General features: G+C 41.3%; 1 protein-coding gene across 1 annotated transcript in view; it reads left to right on the top strand.

The window, feature by feature from the left end:
- Window positions 1-17,898, top strand: part of GAREM2 (GRB2 associated regulator of MAPK1 subtype 2) — a 54,984-nt gene extending 37,086 nt beyond the window's left edge. Inside the window, exons 3-6 of the mRNA XM_072407280.1 lie at window positions 11,295-11,425; window positions 12,490-13,653; window positions 15,498-15,670; window positions 16,635-17,898. Of these exons, the coding sequence (XP_072263381.1) occupies window positions 11,295-11,425; window positions 12,490-13,653; window positions 15,498-15,670; window positions 16,635-17,625 (2,459 nt within the window). The 3' untranslated portion in view covers window positions 17,626-17,898. The remainder of the gene's footprint in view (window positions 1-11,294; window positions 11,426-12,489; window positions 13,654-15,497; window positions 15,671-16,634) is intronic.
- Window positions 17,899-19,485: the final 1,587 nt, after the last annotated feature.

The following is a 19,485-nucleotide window of genomic DNA, read 5'->3' as shown; positions in this document are numbered from 1 at the left end:
AGCTTTAATACGTAAATTTAATTTTTAACATTTTTATATCTTCAATGTTCAGATAAATAATATCTGTGGATAACTTTATGAAGGTTCTTCAGTAATTTTCTGTTATGGAGTGACAATGCTCTTCTTGGTGTGCTCATGTGTTGTCACCCTGCCACAAAGGCTTATGAAAGCAAAGTATGAAATGTTTGTTTTATCTAAGGGGGGAGGCTGCAATATGCAATGATCAATCCTATTGGCTCTATCCCTACCATACAATATGGTAGCCTCATATCATCCCTATTAACATGCATCTCTTTGCTAAGATTAGTCTTGGACTCTTCAACGTCCTTATACTCTGCATTGAATGTGAGGAACCATCTATGTACCAGAACAGATTTGGATAGCTGGATACTGAGGAATAAGGTATTTCTGCTATTGTGTCCCCCCTAGACTGAATGAGTATTAAACCTTTGCATAGTTTAAAGCTCAACTCCGGGCACCATGGAGGATAAAGTTTTCACCGGGAAGAAGACCTGCAAGATGAAGAGATCTTTGTTTTGAAGAAGAAGGACCTGGAACAGAATGAAAAAAAGGTAAGTTAGCTGGGAACTGGGGACATCCAGGAATGAGGAAACAAATAACTCAATCCCTCTTCCCATGTCACAGACCTAGTGGTTGGTGACTGGACCCCAAGACTTCTTTTTAGATCTCAGACTTTTGTAGGCTTCAAGTCATAATTTACATAAGACTTTATTTTCCTTGCGTATGGCAGCAAAATAGAGTTAAGGCATATGGGAGTATATAAAGAGGAAACATGTTCCTTTGTTCTGTATAGAGAAAGCACAAGTTGGCTTTCCATGGAAGGTTTGGTTGTAGGTTACGTTTAATGTTTTGCCTACTTTTGAGATCATGATGAGCGAGTAATGGCTTAAATGGGGCTGTGTACCCAAAAAATGTTACTCAGGCCTTGGACTGCCTAGTGGGGGGTGAGTGGAGTGTTGTATTCTTCCATAGTGTTGTACTGGGTATTCTTTGAATGGTGATGAAATACAAGCAACATAAATACTGGAAGCTTAAAGTGGTTATAAACCATAAAGTTTGCTCCACTTTACATTGTAGGAATGGCATACCATTCAGTATAAAGAGCTCAGATTGAAAATAAGGGCCTTCATTCTGTGCCAGTTTTTCAAGCCATGTCACCTCTTTGCTCAGCTCCATGTGGTCCAGGTTTATGTGTGCTACTAAGCAGCAGTTCTGGTGAGATTTTGAAGCTTTCTCAATGTCTTCTACCCAGGCCTTGCAAAACAGATTGCAATGGAAGTGATCCAGTGGCACATATTTTAACTAATTAAAGTGATCTTGGTCAACCTGGCACTGCCAGGACCACTTTAAAGTCCCACCAGTAGAGTAAGTTCAGATATGTGGTAAACCATGGGCAATTCACTGCCTTCCAACTGCAACTAAATCACATAGACAGCCAAATAAAATGGAAACAAATATAAGGGAATGGGATAATAATTTTGCCTGCATTACCTGGGCAGTTCATTTGTGTTTTTGAGATGGTTCATGAAGCACCTAAGGACATAGAAATGCTTCCACAGACTTGAATGGGAACATTTCCAAGCATTGGCAAAGCGGTTGCAATGTTTTGAAGGACAGCAGATGGCCCTCATTTCTTTGCAACATGTGGCACCACACCACAACCACTTACTAAGATGATTCAACAAATGCTCATGAATGCAGGTCTATACCTTCACCTCACTGCTCCTCGGCACAGTTGGAATTGAGTACCTGGGAGCAGTTACTGTGCAACCACACGCCTGAACTTAGCAACTTGAAATCAGTAGACAGCATGATAGGTAAAGAGCTTTTAGAACATCCTTCATTTCATATGTTCCATGGGATTGTGTCCCAGTGGTCCAACCACCCTTCCAGGCTTCATTCTCGCCTTCACCAAGGTAACACAGCACTAGAAGAGGCCCAACCAAACCTTTTTTCCAAAATGGAGGTATTCCATTGCCTTTTGTTCCAGCCATAAAACATTTCATCGCACACAATGCTAAGTCAACACAAGTCATTGCAGAGCTGCACAAACACTGCAAAGAATATGAGTGTGTGCAAAAAGAATATGACGAGGGAGTAGAAGGACAATTATCGCGAGTATAGAACGTAGTCATGGTTTCCCCTAATCACAAATTCCTTCCAAGATTTTTTTTTTTTTTTTTACTTTGTGGTGAAAGTAGATTGCAGAATGAAATGTTAATGAGCATGACGCATGGGAGACTGATGGCATAGCAACAGAATTTAAGTTATTAGCTTGACTAGTACAGGCTCTATCCTATCCAATGACAACCTGTCATTAAAGGGTATTTAAACCATAGCCATGTACTTCTATGGCTTGCTCCCTTTTGATTTGTTGAATGTACCATTGGATGTATTTTGGTATATCTGTTCTATGATTGCAGTTGATCCTGTTTTTTCTGTGGACTACAATGCTCCTCTTATTATATAGAAGAGATTAGGGGGGTAGTTCTGTTCTGGTCAGCAATGCTGTTTTTGCATGGATATAAAACAATGAATAGGCGTTGTCACCCTAGCACAGGAAATGTGTTCCTGGTATATCTTCCTCCACACAATGGGCCTGATTTATTAAAGCTCTCCAAGAACCTGAGTGATCCAGCAAATCTGGAATGAATCTGGTCCAGGATGAAAACATTTGGCAAATAATAGCAAGTGAGTTTTAAGAAAACCATTCATTTTTTGAAACCATTCCCGGTTATCCAGGTTTTCCTATGATAGTCTTCTCCAGTCTTGAAGAGCTTTAATAAATTCGGCCCAATGTCTCTGCTTCAATGCTATGGAGAAGAAAAGAGGGGAAGGTGTCCTGAAGTCCCAACACATTTTCTGACTTTGATTGACAAAGGCTTTATATATACAACATGCTCCTCTATATATACAACATGGAGAGTAAGTGTCCCCCAATGAAATGAAAGTGTGGAAAGAAAATGAATGAAGCCCCAACGTATTAGACAAATTAGGTTTGGAAATTAGCAACCAGCCACACCAGTTTAATTGTGAAACAATCATGTCTGCCTTGGGTTTCTTTTCCATATTCCAAACCAAGGCAACTATTGAGCACCATCTAATGTTGGCTGGTGGTCTTTTGTGCCAATCCACCATTGGCCTGTCTTCCCATGCAAAATATGGTGTCCGGCCTCCATCGCCCATTGAAAACTATAATGTATTGAACTTTTTTAGATACTCTCGAAAATAACCCAAAGCTTTCAGACAAGACAGCTATTGTGGGGTAAAGAATAACTGTAATAGGTTTCCCAGTCTTATATTTCACCCAGCTTGACACTTGGCACAATGGTGACCGAACTCTCTGCCAGTAAAATGGTGGTGAGCACAAGAACCTGGAGAATATAATTCTTTGAGACCTTGTGAAGGTCTGGGGGGGCGGGGGGGTGGTTGTCTTGGTTTATTCATCAGGGTTTAAATGACTCTGATGACTTCTCCTTGAACTCGGAAGGTTGGGCTTGGGGATGTGGTGCTTTATTTAAAGTCATATTAATGGAAATCGTTACTGAGAAAATGTGTGTTCTGTAAAAAAGTTACTTTCAAAGAGGATCTAAACTAAAATAATGATACTTTTGTTGCCTTCTGATCGCAGCTCTGTTCCGTGGAACCTGTTGGATGCCAATCCCAGGATATGTATTCTCAACTTTAAACCAAGTCATGATAAAGTCCCACACCTCATACAAACCCTTCACCTCTGTCATTCAAGTTCTGATTCCTGGTTTTAAGACAGAGGATGAAGAAGGTGGACAGGGTATGAAGGAAGTAGATGGTGACCCTGGATGATGCCCAAACAAAATAGCTCCATATTTTTGTAGAGTTAAGCAAATTAAGTTGTTGTAAGAAGCAATTTTGTGATTTCTGTAAGCAGTAATAAACACCTGGAAAGAGGGAGGTGATGATCCTTCCAGAGGTTGCGAAGACCAATCAGGGCCATTGAGGGAGTTGCCAATGTCACTGTTACCCACCAACAATCCCAATTTCATGTCTGCTGACATCAGTGGATGTAAACTGATTGTATTTTCTTTTTTCTGCCTCCTCCACTGATGTTATTGGATAGCAGAAGAGGTGAGGAAAAAGAAGATGTGAAGGGAGACATGAAAATGCATGGCGGGTACAAAACAATGGCAGCTCCTTTCAGCAGTTACAGGTAACTCTCCACATGGCAGGTGGGGGTGACCAATGAACATCCCCAGGGACTTCGACCCAAGTCATAATAAAGCCCTACCCTTCATAATAACCCTCCACCCGGTCATTTAACCGGGGTGGTTTTCCATAGGGTTGAGGCAGGGTAGAGAGGGATAGGTGGAAGTAACTAAAGACCCTTGAGGATACCCAAAAAAAGCTGGAAAAAAAACATAATGGCTAAGTCTTTGTGTACTGGGATCTCTGTGGGCAATAACCTCAAATGTCCCTGAAAACAGACGTAACAATTACTCCCGTGATTGCGGGAGAATATGGGATAGGGGCTGCTTATGTCACTCTTATCTGACAGGGGTTCTTGAGTCATCCAAGTGACACAAAACTGTGAGGAACACTGGCTGCCTCTTTCGGCTGTCAAGGTTACCCCCAACAAGGTGGCGGAGTGGAGGGTGAGCTTGTCAAGGGAGCTCACCCAAAGTTTACCTGGCTGTCCCCTTAATTTCTACACTCCTCCCGGGTGTTGCATCTTGTGGTGTTCACTCTTAGAATTCACTCTTAGAATTTTTATCTTAAATGAAATGATTAAAAAAGTTAACTTTTTGGGGCTTTTTGACATTTTACTCATACTTGCATCTAAAATAAATTAGAAAAACACCATCATTTTCCCTTATAGCACATCCAGCTGCCCCTTGTGCGCGGTATGGTGCTTTGGGCAGACAATTATCATAACAACTTAATAAAGTCAAATTTTTATCTGGACACCCTGCCAGGAAAATTATGTTTCTCGACACCGCTGACCTAGGTTGCGCTAACGGGTTTATAACGTTCGTGTCAGGAGCACTTACTGGTTCAGATAATTTTTACGAGCGTCTTCTGCCCACTTCATAAAATAATGTATTTATTTCCAAATGCCGTATTGTGCTCTGCAGGTCTGTCTGGCCGCAAAGATAACACAATTAATGCCGCACAGATGCCGATCGCTCACTTCTGCAGCCGGTGAATGCTGTCTATCAGGAGTGGAGGGGCTAACAGACCTCAATAAAAATAAGTGGTCATTTTCCTGTCCCAAGAGGACACTTATTACCATGAAATGTATCAGTAGATTGCCAGTAATAGGGCCCAGCCCCCCTCCTTACTCCTGTCCCAAGCTTGCACACACAGCACAGTTTAAGATACGCTAAGATACAGGCTTATAGATTCTTAAAGTGGACATTTCAGTAACTTCAGCTTAAGTCTGCATGAATAAATTTTCTGATATTGATCAAACACCAACTATAACTTTGTAGCACGCCATGATGGAAGAGGCTGCAGCTGGAGCTGGGTGGTGGCCAGGCATTTGTCACTACAGCAGTGAAATGCACAGGTACCAGGATCTACAAAACCCCTTAGCTCCTACTTTATACAGCACCAGAATCTCTATGCTCCAGTCATTGGGTTCCTGAAACCCTCATCTCCAAAAATGTTTCAGAAACCCTTGTTTTAAGCTTCAGGCAACTCCAGAAACCTTTCAGCTGAGGTTGCAGTAGGCTCCATAAACCTTCTTCGGTTTCCAGAAGGCTCCACAAGTTCTTTGCTCTAGTTCAGGGCAGCTTCAGAATCCTTAAGGTCCAGAAACAATCACCTCCACCAGGCCTCATCTTCAGATAGCTTCAGTGACCCCCAGGTCCTTAAACACTAAGCTTCCACAGGCTCCAGAAGTTTTTACTTTCAAGGTAGGCCCAGAAACCATTGGCTCCAGCTTCAGGGGGGTTGCTAAACTTTCAACTCCAGAAATACTCAGCCTTAACAAGCTTCAGGGGTTTTTGGTTCTAGTTCCAGGCAGCTTTAGGAGCCTTTAGCTACATATGTCTAGATGTTTTAGGCCTCAGAAACCTACGGCAATATCCAGAAATCCTCAGCTTCATCAAAAGCTTTTGGTTTTATCTTCAGACACCTTCAGTGACCCTCAGCTTTTGAAGCACGAAGCTTTCATAGGGTCTAGAAGCTCCTGGCATTAGTTCAAGGTGGACTCAGGAACCCTTGGCTCCAGCGTCTGGCAGGCCCAGAAACCTTCAACTACAAAATCACTCAGCCCCAGCATGCTTCAGAAGTTTTTGGTTCTAGTTCCAAGCATCTTTAGAAATGTTTAGTTACAGAAACTCTTAATTCCAGATTATCCAGGCCTTATGAAGCTCTAGGTAGTTCAAAATATCCACCTCCAGCAATTCCCAGAAACCCTCAGCCCCATCAGAAGCTCTTGGCTACAGCTCCAGAGAGCTTCAGTAACCCTCAGCTGCAGAAACTCTCAGCACCAATGTGCTTCAGAGGTTCTGAATCTCTGGCCAGCCGTAGAAACCCTTAGCACCTTAACTGCAGATTGTCCTGGCCTCAGAAGCTCCAGGTAGTTCAAAATCTCCAACTCCAGCAAATACCAAAAACCCTCAGCACCATCAAAAGCTCTTGGTTTCATTTTCAGCTTCAGTAACCCTCTGAAATACTAAGATTCCATTAGCTGCAGATATTCTTAGCTCTAGCTCAAGGTGGCTTCAGACAGCTCCAGTAACCCTCAGCACCAACGTGCTTCAAAAGCTCTTGGCTCCAGGCAGCTTTAGAAACCTTTAGCTACAGAAACACGTAACTCTAGATTGTCAGCACCTCGGAAGCTCCAGGTGGTTTAAAACATTATAAATGTTGTAAATTATGTTCCTACTGTATCCTATAGAATTCCTGTGAGTGCACTACCTTCTACATATACCCTCACTGACCATTTTATCAGGTACACCCTGCTGGTACCAGGTTGGACTACCTTTGCCTTCAGAACTTCAATCATTCTTAATAGCAAAAATTCAACAAGGTTCTGGAAACATTCCTTCGGGGGGGATTTTGGAACCTTGAATCCTCCATTCCACTACATCCCAAAGGTGTTTGGTTGGCTGGAGATCTGGTGACTGTGGAGGTCATTTAAGTGACCCTATTGTCATATAAAAGAAACCAGTTATAGATGATCTGAGTTTTGTGACATGGTGCGTTATCCTGCTGGATGTAGTCATTAGAAGATGGGGACACTGTGGTTACAAAGGGATAGACATAGTCAGCAACAATACCAAGGTAGGATGTGGCATTTATATCATGCCCAGTAGGTACTATGGGGAACACAGTGTTCCCAGAAAATATCCCCCACACCATTACACCATCACCATCCTGAACCATTTATACACGGCTGGATGGACATCAGTTTATGTGCTGACAAGGTTCATGATGATAGGAGGAGAGAACAGAATGGCGCTGATATAATTTTTAATCAGTGTGCTGCTTCTGCAATAACTGGCCAGGTATTGGATAGAGATAAAAAAGAGACCTGTAAGTGCCGCTGAATTGGAAAAAAATAGGTCCCCTGCCCATCAGGTCTGTGCCATATGACAAAGCTGTATATATCTTAGGAATGGGTGGGCAAAAATCCTAATCCTTGAGCAGGCAAAGCTCACTCATTTTTGACTGGAGATCTACTCTAGGCTTTATAAGGACCCCTTTCTGGGAGCAGTAAATTTTTATTAAACTTTTCAAGGTTAGGTCAGTCTGCTACAAGACACGGCTGACCTGAAGATCTCAGACAGTTGAAGCGTTGCCAGGAAAAGTTCCCAGACACTTCTCTGAGTCTTCATAAAACTCCACGGCCCGGCTCCTTTGTTCCCTGGACAATCCCAGGACATGCTCATTGTCTGCAGGGTATAGGGGCTATGTCTGAACAATGGTCCATTCAGCCAGAGGCATAGAGCCCCTTCATAATCCGGAGATAAAAGAAAGTTCTCCAGAACACTGGAAGGAGTCACATGTACAGCATGGATACACCAGGCTGGTGGCTGGTGCATAGGCTGTGGTGGTGTCACATTGCAGGATAATGAGGCCTTACAGAATAAGTCATAGCACACATCTCCAACATGGGTCACCGAATCACTATATGTATATAATGAGATTAAGGTTAGCAATATTCTCAGCATCAATCAATATCTCTTCATTTACTCTTTATTGACCTGGGGAAGAATAATCATAGGTTTATAAATATCATCTATTGCTAAAGGAAGAGATTATATTGGACACACACTGACCCAGCATAATATAAAAAAACAGACAGAGATACAAAATAACTATGGAATGTGTTCAGCATTAACAAGAAGCTTAGGCTGTTTGCCTAGAACTTTGGAAAGAGGAAAGAAAGAAAGAAAGAAAGAAAGAAAGAAAGAAAGAAAGAAAGAAAGAAAGAAAGAAAAGAAAGAAAGAAAGAAAGAAAGTGACCCATGTGATGGCAACCACGTGATTTGGTGATCAATGCCTTTTAGCACATTCACTAGCATGACACCAAAACTCTTTTAGGCTATCTGTAAGTAGGGCCTATGGTTTAGGCAGGGATTCCCCAAGACCTAAAATTTTTTTAGTGGGTCCTTAGGGTTAAAAAGGTTTAGATAGATAGATAGATAGATAGATAGATAGATAGATCAAGGGAAGCCGATGGATTAGGAACATGGTTGTGCTGTTGGGCTGTATGTTTTTATATCTAAAGACTGAAGGACATGAAACTTAGGATCACTGTGATTTATATTGAAAATTGAAAGAAATTACTCACGAATTAGCTAAACAGGAATTGAATATACCAATGCCGCCATAACCACCTCCTTCCTTGCAACAATTTTAAAAAGGAGGGCTGCTGGAAGTACAAACATCAGACTTCTCCTCCCCTTCCTCCTGAAGAAGCGGATTTTTTTCCGTGAAACGCGTCGAGAACCAATTCAGAATTTAAACCCTTTAGGGGTATTCTTTATGGCTTTAAAAATCCAGCTTAAAATTGATGTCTTTCATCGCATATCTTTTTATAGATAGATAGATCACCTTATATTTGCAGTTATTTTATTCCATGGTTTGATTAGAATTATCTCCCTGGGCACATTTTGCAAAACTTATGATGTAGAACCTTGTAGTTTAGAATGTTCTATTAGGCCAGGATGTGACTGCCATCATATGGGCCGTACTAAGCTCCAGCTAGGAATATTTGGGGACAAAGCAGTAATTAGTGGAGGACACAATGGGGCTCATTGTCCTCCGGCTGATCACTGAGGTTTGCAGCTCCTCCAGCTGAGCAGCATTTAAATAGAGGGATGAACGATGTTCCTAGAGTTCCTGGGCGGACTTTTTCTGCGGCCCCCAGGCAGACAAATCTTCCTAGAATTTGGCCTTGGACATGACAGTGTGGAGCTGCTGGTGCTGAAGGACAGCGAAGGTTGTCTCTGGCTGGGAGCTCTGGTGCCCTCTAGTGAAGGCATGTGAAAATGATGGTGATTCCAAACCACCCTCCATCCCATGGAGAGAACACACATATATATGAATGCTGCATAGGCTGTTTTTTAATTTGCTTCTCATTAAAAATGTAACAAGCTTGATAAATGGTGTTTGTAACATAAGAGTTGCAGTGCTTATCTCCAATCCTCAAGGGCTGCCAACAAAGCATGTTTGCCCAACAACCAGGTAGAAGCACGGCAGCATTAATTAGTCATTAGGAAAACATTGATTATTTCGCCTGTAGCTTAAATAAGGGAGAGAAGATCTGAGGACCAAAGTTGGGATTAGCTGATTTACATCCTAAACACAAGGGAATGGTTCAATTTTTCATTATTCATTCTTAAAGGTTGTCAAAGATTACAACAAAAATTTCAGTTGGTATCTAACAGCTTAGAAACATCTGTCTTGTGTTTATTTTAGAAGGCTTGCCAACATTGCCATGCAATAGAAAGTAATATGGAAAGAAGTAAAATTTCAAATACTGCATTGTGAACAATGAAAATGTAATTTCTCCACAATGCTCATAGATACAGAAATAGATGGGGGGGGGGTGTTTTAAAGTGCTTTTAAAGCACTGTTAAAAAAAAAACCTATAGATTACAAAAAAAAAAAAAAAAAACATGCTGCAATGGTTTGTTCTAAAGGAAAACTTTTTTGATCTGATGAACATTGCAGGCCTTACCAGTCCCACTGAAGCTGGCGTCATTTTGATTTGGGCAATGACTTATTAGTTGGGTTCATTCGCCAATGCCATGCTCCAATGCAGCCTATACATGGTAATGAGTGGCCTTGAGTGGTCACACAGGGGCAAAGGCAGCTAGGACATCATTAGAAGGTTCACTTTAGGGAACTCGTTAGCTCCACATAGTTTTCAAGTCCTTAATGGGAACCTGTGCTATGCCTATGCAGCACAAAGCAATGGGGTCACCGATTTCCCCATACTCCATCTACTCCATTTAAGTGGGAAATGGCTTAAATATCCGGGCACAAAGTAGAAGGAAGGAGTCCTTTGTAAAAGCACTGTTGGTTGTTAATTGGCCTGGTGCTGTCCATAGTCTTGAGACATCTCGAAGTCACAACTTGGTCCTCAGAGATTTGGCACCTGAATGGGGCAGAGAAGAACCAGCAAGGGCTGCTGGAGAGGGAAAGGACTAGGAACCTGTGCTTTGCCCTTTACACATCATATGACTTTGAGAAAAACCTAAGCAGACAATTGATGAGGGGACACAAGACCCATCTTATCTTTATTTAAGTAATTGGTTTATTTGGATCATTTATTCCACTTGTTTTGTATCTTTTTATATTTAATAATAGATCCTAAAAAGACGATTATCAAATATGGAGCCAGTACGTTTTTGAGGGTCTGTAGGAAGCACTGACTGTGGCGTTAACCACTAGCTATCTCTTTTAAGATGTCCCCAGTTTTTCACAACCTTCGTCATCAACCATGGTTGTAGCTTGTCTTTGATGATCACCTATAGCATGCCCATAGTTTCTGACTATCTACTGACTAATTTGTCCAATTTGACCTTTTTTTGTGGCATAACATAAGATTTGGCCCCTTGGTGATATCTCAGGTAGCACTTGAAGTCTTCTACATCAAATAAGTTGACCACAACCAGTGTCTTATGGTAAGGAAGTCCTATAGCATGAGGAACACTGTCAGTAGCAAGGACTTGGACGCAAAACCCACTAGAGACAGGGATGTTTGGTATAACATTTTAGAAGATTTGTTTCTCTTCTTTCATCCTTGAATAAATTCTCTCTTTTCTCTGATTCCTCAGGGAAGTTCAAGCTGCTGGATCAGGACCGGGATGTGCGAGAACCTGTGCAGTATTTCAGCAGCGTAGAAGAGGTGGCAAGTGTCTTTCCGGACCGAGTGTTCGTCATGGAATCCATCACTTTCAGTGTCAAGGTCAGACATTGGGCATTCTGCAAGTGTGTGTGTGATAGGGTATATGAGCCCAAGAAGACCATGAAATGTGAATTGTGGTCTAACAGTCCTTTAGAAGCAAATTTTATAGTAAATGTGTGGCCATTTTCACCACAGGCAACCAATGTTGGCAGGATAGTGTAGGCACCTCCAACCACCAGCGACAAGTGTTTCTTTATTGTAGAGTATCTATGTCAAGTTTTTACTTCCATTGATAGTTTAGTTACAGAAATCAATCAATTACAATTTCAACAGCCAGGATGTACATTTTATGGGTATAAAGTCTTAACCTGAAAAAATGTGCCTTTTGTCTTGAGTTCATTGTGAAAATTAGCATTGCACTTTATGGTACATGAGTGTGCCTAGGTATTCCTGTGCCTACAGCCTCATAGCTGTATATCTGCAGTCCAAGATCTCAGAAACCACTTCCTTATGACTTCTGGCCTCACAAAATTTGGAGTGAGATTTGATGATGTTGCAATTGAGCTGTTCTCCTTGCTGGAGGCTTGGTTCTGAGGAGGCAAAGTCCTGCCTCTGTCAAGCTGGTGGCCTCCACAAAGAGACACAGTACAGACAATGGCATGAGAAATCAATGGAAATCAACAGAAAAAATCAATTGAAGACAGACCAGAGGCAATTGGAGAATGAAGAAGAAGCCATTGATGGGGTCATCTTTGTTCCACCAACCCCCTTCACCCTCCTCATAAGCACGTTTATGTGTACTGTAGCTTTTAATTTATCATTTTACTTATTTTTGAGATTGAAGAGGGGCCATTTTTGGCATACCAATTCAAGTCAAACATAGTTTGAGCTTTTGTAACTTGAGCCCCTTTTGCCCCAAACTTGGCATTTTTAAAGTCCAGTTCATTTCACCAAAATTGCAAAATGTAGCTAGAATCTTAACATTTTTAGCTAAAAATTTGGGTAAATGAGAATAACAAATTTTGTTGATTTCTAATCACAGAAATCCAATGTAAAATGAGATTAAAGTGTGGTATTCATGCTAGCTGGAATAATTTTTAATGAATATATAACTTTTTTCCCAGGTGGTGTCGGGGGAGTTTAGCGAGGACAGTGAGGTCTACAACTTCACACTACACACAGGAGATGAGCTTACTCTCATGGGTCAAGCAGAAATTCTGTGCGCTAAAACGGTCAAAGAAAAGTCCCGTTTCAACACCATCTTGAGGAAACTGGGCAAGACCGGCACACTGGGCAAACAGGTGAAAGGTAAAATGCCCTGCTTAATATGCATGAACCATCGAACCAACGAAAGCCTAAGCCTACCATTCCAATGCAAGGGCAGCTTTAGCACCCGGAGCCCATTGGAGCTACAGATGCAGGAGGGTGAGCACACCATACGGAGTATTATTGAGAAGGTTAGGCTGCCTGTCAACGTAATAGTGCCTACTCGCCCCCCTCGCAACCCCTATGACCATCACATTATCCGTGAAGGTCATCGATACAAACTGGTCAGTATTATCTCCAAGACTGTGGTTCTTTGTTGTCTTCTACGTAAGGAAGAGGTCAACCCCTTCCATTTCTTGCTGCTCACAGACATGCCCCGTTTTTTACTCCCTGAGGGTCTTCTTTGTGGTGACCCCCATTTTGACAAACTAGTAAAGGACTGCGCCCTTTACTGCCAGGAACAGAAGTTTAACCCAGATGAGTATTCTAAGGCTGTTCGGGAGACAAAGACAGATTTTGCTGAGGAATGTGCCAGCCCACGTAAAATACGGGTTTGCTTGCAGGGCTTCTCAGCCGGTTCAATAAACTACACCCGTGAGGAGCTGAGTCAGGGCCTACAGAGGTTATCCTTGTGTGTTTACAGTGGGACAGTCTCTGAGGATGCCAGCCCCCAGGATTGTCGAGATGCCCAACGCCAAGGGTTGGGGTCATCTTCTGATAACTCAGACTTAGATCGGGAGTACATGACACCAGATTGGGTGGAACATGATTTTAGGACTCAGGAACAGTTGGAAATACCCTACGAAGAACTTTGGACAAACCAGAATGTGGAAAATTACTCTGAGCCCAGCAGCAAGCCTGTCGGGTTGGAGAGTGGCAACAAGACCCAACAGGACCTTATCTCTTTTGTGACCACCCCTTCTCCTCTTGAAGGCAAGTCCTGTTCACCACCTCCACCAGCCTTAGGTGTCGATGAAGTAAAGACAGAAGCACCTCCACCAGTGCCCCCAAAATCTGAAGCAGTAAGTACATAATCCTTATTCTTCCTAGTCCTATCTTGCAAGTATGGAGTGTTTGATGAAAGTTTGGAATTCAATTTACATAAATTTGCTGAGCAACGCGTTTTGCAGAAATGAAGTTGTTAAAGAACAAGCCTTCACAGAATACATTCAAGGCGTCGAAGTTAATTTTTTCTAGAAAGCTCAAATGTCCAAATGAGAACATTGTCTATGTGGTTTGCTGGATCAACCAGGTTCACCCATGACAGTCTATCTTCTATCTTCTTTAGCCTTGGAGAGCTTTAATAAATCAGGCCCAATGTGACCAACTCAGGAAAACTACACCAAATACAGAGAGATAATTCACTTTACCCAAATAGGATTGTAAGGAGGGCCCAAGAAGGCACACTGATCCATGTTTGATGCTAGTATAATATCGGTACTTATATACAATCATTCATAGCTTATAGAGTAGTTACATGAACCATCGCGCATTCAAAAATATCTATATATTGTTTATCATAGAGAGACTGACCCTTAAATAAAGGCATTCTGATGGTACAGAAACTTTCACAGGGTAAGTCACAAGGGGCAACCCTCTTTTTTTGGTGATCAGAACCATGAATACTTACATAATACATATAACAAAGTAGAAAGTATTCAAAATAGTTAAATCTGAAAAACATAAAAAGGCAAAGTAAATATAAACATTTTTCAAGGGTAAATCAAGTTATCAAAAGGTCGAAGCCAACTATTAAACTTTAACTCTATGTCTTTGCTCATTTTTAGCTACTATTTTTTTCAACTTGACTAACTGTTGAATTTTTATGGTTGATCAAACTCATTTCCCCCACCTACTAGATTGTAAGCTCTTCGGGGCAGGGTCCTCTCCTCCTGTATCACTGTCTGTAATAGTCTGTCATTTGCAATCCCTATTTAATGTACAGCACTGCGTAAAATGTTGGCGCTATATAAATCCTGTTTATTAATAATAATAATAATAATAATAATAATAAGTAGAAAAATCCTTTGTTCATGGTTTTTGATCGTGACCATGTTTTCTAGGAGATTGAATGTGGTTAAAATTAATCAAAAATTGCCTCATAGCTATGAGAAAATGATTAAATTAAACATACATTTATTGATATTGAAAAATATAATACATTAAAAAAAGAAAAACTATTCCTAGGATAGCAACAATTTGTATAAGAGCACAGGGTCAATAGTAGAAGACCGGGATGCCAGGGTCTAGCTCAGTGTTTCTCAACCAAGGTTCCGTGGAATCTAAGGGTTCCTCCAGAGGTTTGAGCAATAAGCAATTTGTGACTCTCAGGTGAGTTAAGTGACATCAATTATCTTTTTGGCTATCTGTAAGGGTGGCATTCTTCCCAATGGCCAGCATGTAGGGGACATTCTTCCTAATGACCACTAAGTCAATTTACTGTGAGCTGTGGATATAGTAATTAAAGCAGAGGTTCCCTGCAGACCTGAAAGTTATTTCAAGGTTTCCCCCATGTTAAAAAAGTTGAGAAACACTGATCTAGCTGTCAATGCTCAAACGGTGCTTCTTCATGCTGCCTGTGAAGATTATTCTATTTGTTCCATCTGTTTAACTATCAGTCAGCACTTTTCCATCTTTGGAGTATCCATCATTACAGATCTGGATCACCTACCATTCTGCCCCAAGCCCCATTGTGTTTATTATAATGTTTGATGGTTCTAAACTGAACTGCATTTTTATATCATCATCAAGGTGTAATGATCTTTTATTCCATGGCACACTGTTGAAAAAATATTTTCACCTTAGTAACAGTGAGGGAAAATGTACTTGAAACAAACATGATCTTCTTCTTGCTTTTGTTTTGTAGGTGAGGCAGGAATGTCGCCTTCTCAATGCCCCACCAGTGCCCCCACGGGACGGCCGGCTCTTCCCTTCATCATCTAGCCCTCCTGTCCCACCGCGGCTTCCAAAATCCCAACTATCCCAAACACAATCACCCAGCCCCAGCCTTTCCTACTACTCTTCTGGGCTACACGACATGTGAGTATCTCATGGCCCAAATTTAACCACATGATTTCCTAGCGTTAGGAGGACCAGCCATTATGAAATTTAGGAAAAGCCGATATTAATTTTAAAGTAATTATGTAGGCAAAGTTTAAAAAAAATTAAGAAAAACATGTGAAAAACATGAGCATGACTTGTGGGTATGGGAGGTCCTGATAAACACTGCCCACCTTCTTATCCCAAATCGTCCTATTCTCTATGATTTTTGGGGTGCCTAATGCCAAAAGTGTCTAATAATGGAGTTCTTTATGTTCCTTATACTCACCAGAGCTTGCTTCATACCTTTATGTGAGGTGTGGGGAGACTGCCAACATCAAGAGCCAAACTTAGAGAATGCACAAAAAGTTAAAAAAGAGTGGGGATATACAAATTTCATGGGTAGGTCTAAATATTGAGATACGTTTGGTCTTGGTTGGCTCCTTACACCTTAAGGAAGAATTTCAGTTTAAAATGCCTTTACAGTTTTTCAAGACTATTTGGATCCTAAAAAATTAACTACACTGTATTTCAAAAAGGTTGTGGACACCTGACCATCACCAATATTGCCAAAAAATTGTGGTTCCTCTAAAATGATTGTTGCCAGTGAAGGATATTGTTCATGCCCATGGTTTTGTAACTGGATGCCCATCATGCTCATATGTGTTATGGATATGTTCATAAACCTTTGACTATTTTATAGCGCAGTGTTTCTCCAACTATGGTTGCGTGGAACTCTAAGGTTTCTCTGGAGATTTATTTGGCCACTCAGGTCAGTTTAACTGACACCAATGATCTTTTTATAGAGTAAGAGTGGCATACTTCCCAAACGGCCAGCAAAGGAAGAATCATTTCAAGGGTTCCTCCATGTTAGAAGAGTTTAAAAGGCTGGTATAGTGTTTCTGTTCACGTTTGTGTTCCATTTTTTATATCAAAGCTGATATATACTTTTTGATCTTTACAGATCAGGAAATCGCAGTGGCAGTTGTTCACCCTCCCCAGATTCCTATTCTTTATACTGCTACCCTTGTACCTGGGGAGACTGCAAGGCAGGAGATGCATCCAACCGGCCGATGTCCAACACCATGGCCTCCACTTCCCAACCCACACAGACATCTTGGTCAGATTCTTGGGCCTATGCTGACACCGGTCCGAGCGTGGCCAGTGGCCGCTCTACCCCTCTACTGAGCACAGACACAACAATTAAAACTTACTACAGCTGCCCAAGGTTAAAGCCCCCACAAACTCAAAAACGCTTTGCCCCTTTTGGAGCCTTGAACCCTTTTGCCAACCCAGCCTTTACGTCTACTCCTTCATCATCTGGAGATTGGTTAGATCCTCTGGAACATGCTAAATCTTCTTCATCTTCTGTCTCAGATGTTCTGGATCCCTTTGATGTGAGTAATAGTCAAAGCACATCCCCAGACTCCTCTTCCATTGGATCGGAGCTCCGATTCATGCCGGAATCCTTATTTAAAAGCGGGGGATCTGGGACTTCTCCTGCTCGACCACCCCGACCGGCAAAAGGGTTCGAGACTGAAAACATTGTAATTAGAAGCACAGCTCCTATCTCACCTACCATTGTAAGGGGTGCAGAGGGAGGGATCACAAGAGTTTATCTTACCCAAGGTGTCATTGAGGTGCCACCAATCTCATCCAGAAGTAGCTTGGATACATCTTCCTCTCACACTCCTGGTGCCCCAAGAGCTCCTGGAGACCCTACAACATGGCACCCACCACCTGATCTATCAGCTTTGTCAGTGGAAGAGGTCTCAAGGTGCCTCAGGTTTATTGGACTGTCTGAAGATGTAGTAACGTTCTTTGTGAGGGAACGTATTGACGGCAGCATCTTCGTCCAACTGACGGAGGAGATCCTTTCCGATGACTTCAAGTTGACTAAACTTCAAGTTAAAAAGATTATGCAGTTCATCAAAGGATGGAGGCCGAAGATTTAGATGGTATTGTACCCACAGACAAAACTTCTAAGCCTCCAAAAAAAAAGGTGATCAGGAGACGTTGCAGGGCACAGACTGGGCTATTTTTATCAACAGACTTCCAGAATTTTAAATTTTTTCCATATTTTGTGGACATTTGTTTTTAACTAATAGGTCCTCACAAAACAGTATACATAGCACAATTTGCACAAAATGTAACACAAGGTTAATGGCAACAACTGCTAAAAATTTAATATTGGAGCTGTGTATTAAATATTGAAAATGGCATAACTACTGGAACTGTATTATATTGTGAACATGATGTTGCATGGGGTGACTTGGTTTCTCTATTTTTCGGTCCATGGGCCTGATTTATTAAAGCTCTGCAAGATTGGAGAAGATAAGAACCTGGGTGATCCAGCAAACCTAGAATGAATTTCTTGAAAATAATTTGCTTTTATTTGGCAAATGTTTTCAATTCCGGAACAGATACATTTCAGGTTTGCTGGATCACCCAGGCTCTCCCATGGTAGTCTATCTTCTCCTGTCTTGAAGAGCTTTAAAAAATCAGGCCCAATATTTCAATGTGTGTTGCAGATATGAAAAAGCAATAAGGGCCTGTTTTCTGCTCATTAAATGTATGGCTATGTATCTGGTCTTGAGCAGAGTATGCAGCCAACATATAATTATTGCTATTTAGGTCTACCTGTACTATTGAGCCTTTTCGAGTTACTAAGGAGGGCTTGGCTCTGGTCGGTCCTCCAAAGTAAATGCAACCACCTGGCTGGGTTCAGGTGAGAAGGCCCTAGATCTTTTAGAGACAGGATTGGTGCATTTTTTGCACCAGGTATTTAGTTATTCTGACCTAAGATTCAGGCACGTGGACCTTCAAAAAGATATCTTCATTTATTTCTTGTACAATTGTCAGAAATGTAGAAGGTAAGAAAAAAAGTTGTTCCCCGTTTCTTTAAAAAAGAACCTGAGAAAGTTTTAAACTCTTCCCCTACAAATATAAACATTCTGGGGCTGGAATTACAAAAGTATAAATTCATGCATTCCTACTAAAAGTATGGAGATGTTCTAACAATCAGCCCGCTAATGCCACTCATCATACCGGTTTTTGTTGCCCACATCTTTTACAAACATCATTCCCTAGTGGTTGAACTTTTGATAGTTAGACTTACGTCTTTTTTCAGCCTATGTAACTATATTACCCCTGTAGAACACAGAGAGCTAAATCAGCATTTGCATCATTTGTAAAAGGCACGATTACTGATAGGGGGGCCCTTCCAAATTTTACTAATGCAGAATAGTGCACCTTACCGACATCTGTTACACGACCATTGAGTAAAACATTAATATTGGCTGTTAGCATTGATTTTATGAATAGGGCAGTTTTATTAAATTAAAAAAAAAAATATTCCAATAACCTCCGCAGCGGTAACCCAGAGTGTGACTCGAGGTAGAAATAAGTTGCTAAAAGCGGTAACCCCGAGTCACACTCGGGGTTGGTAAACCTATGGAAGCTAATAGTAAAAAGAGCCTTACCGGATCGGCCAGAGTCGTCCATCGCCGCCAACCCGGTCTTCTCTCTTCCTCCGGCCGACTTCTGCACGCGATGAGTCACCAGGTAGTTCCCGGTGACGTCAGTGCGTGTGTACGTTGCCGGTGGGGTGGGAAATTCAAAAGCTATTTGTATTGCATTCAATACAAAATAACTGTATTGAATGCAATACATTGGATTTATATGTGTAAAAGCAGTACATTGGTTTCATGAACATTTATTTTACAGTATATATATTAGTATGAGTATAAGATGTATTTTTTTTTTTTTTAATTAACAGAATTTTTTTTTTTTTTAAATAATAGATTTTTTAATTT

This window comes from Pyxicephalus adspersus, chromosome 4, assembly GCF_032062135.1.
Source record: "Pyxicephalus adspersus chromosome 4, UCB_Pads_2.0, whole genome shotgun sequence".
NCBI classification, from domain to species: Eukaryota; Metazoa; Chordata; class Amphibia; order Anura; family Pyxicephalidae; genus Pyxicephalus; species Pyxicephalus adspersus.
The sequence above is the reverse complement of the archived record's forward strand: the minus strand, read 5'-3'. Positions and strand labels throughout refer to the sequence as shown.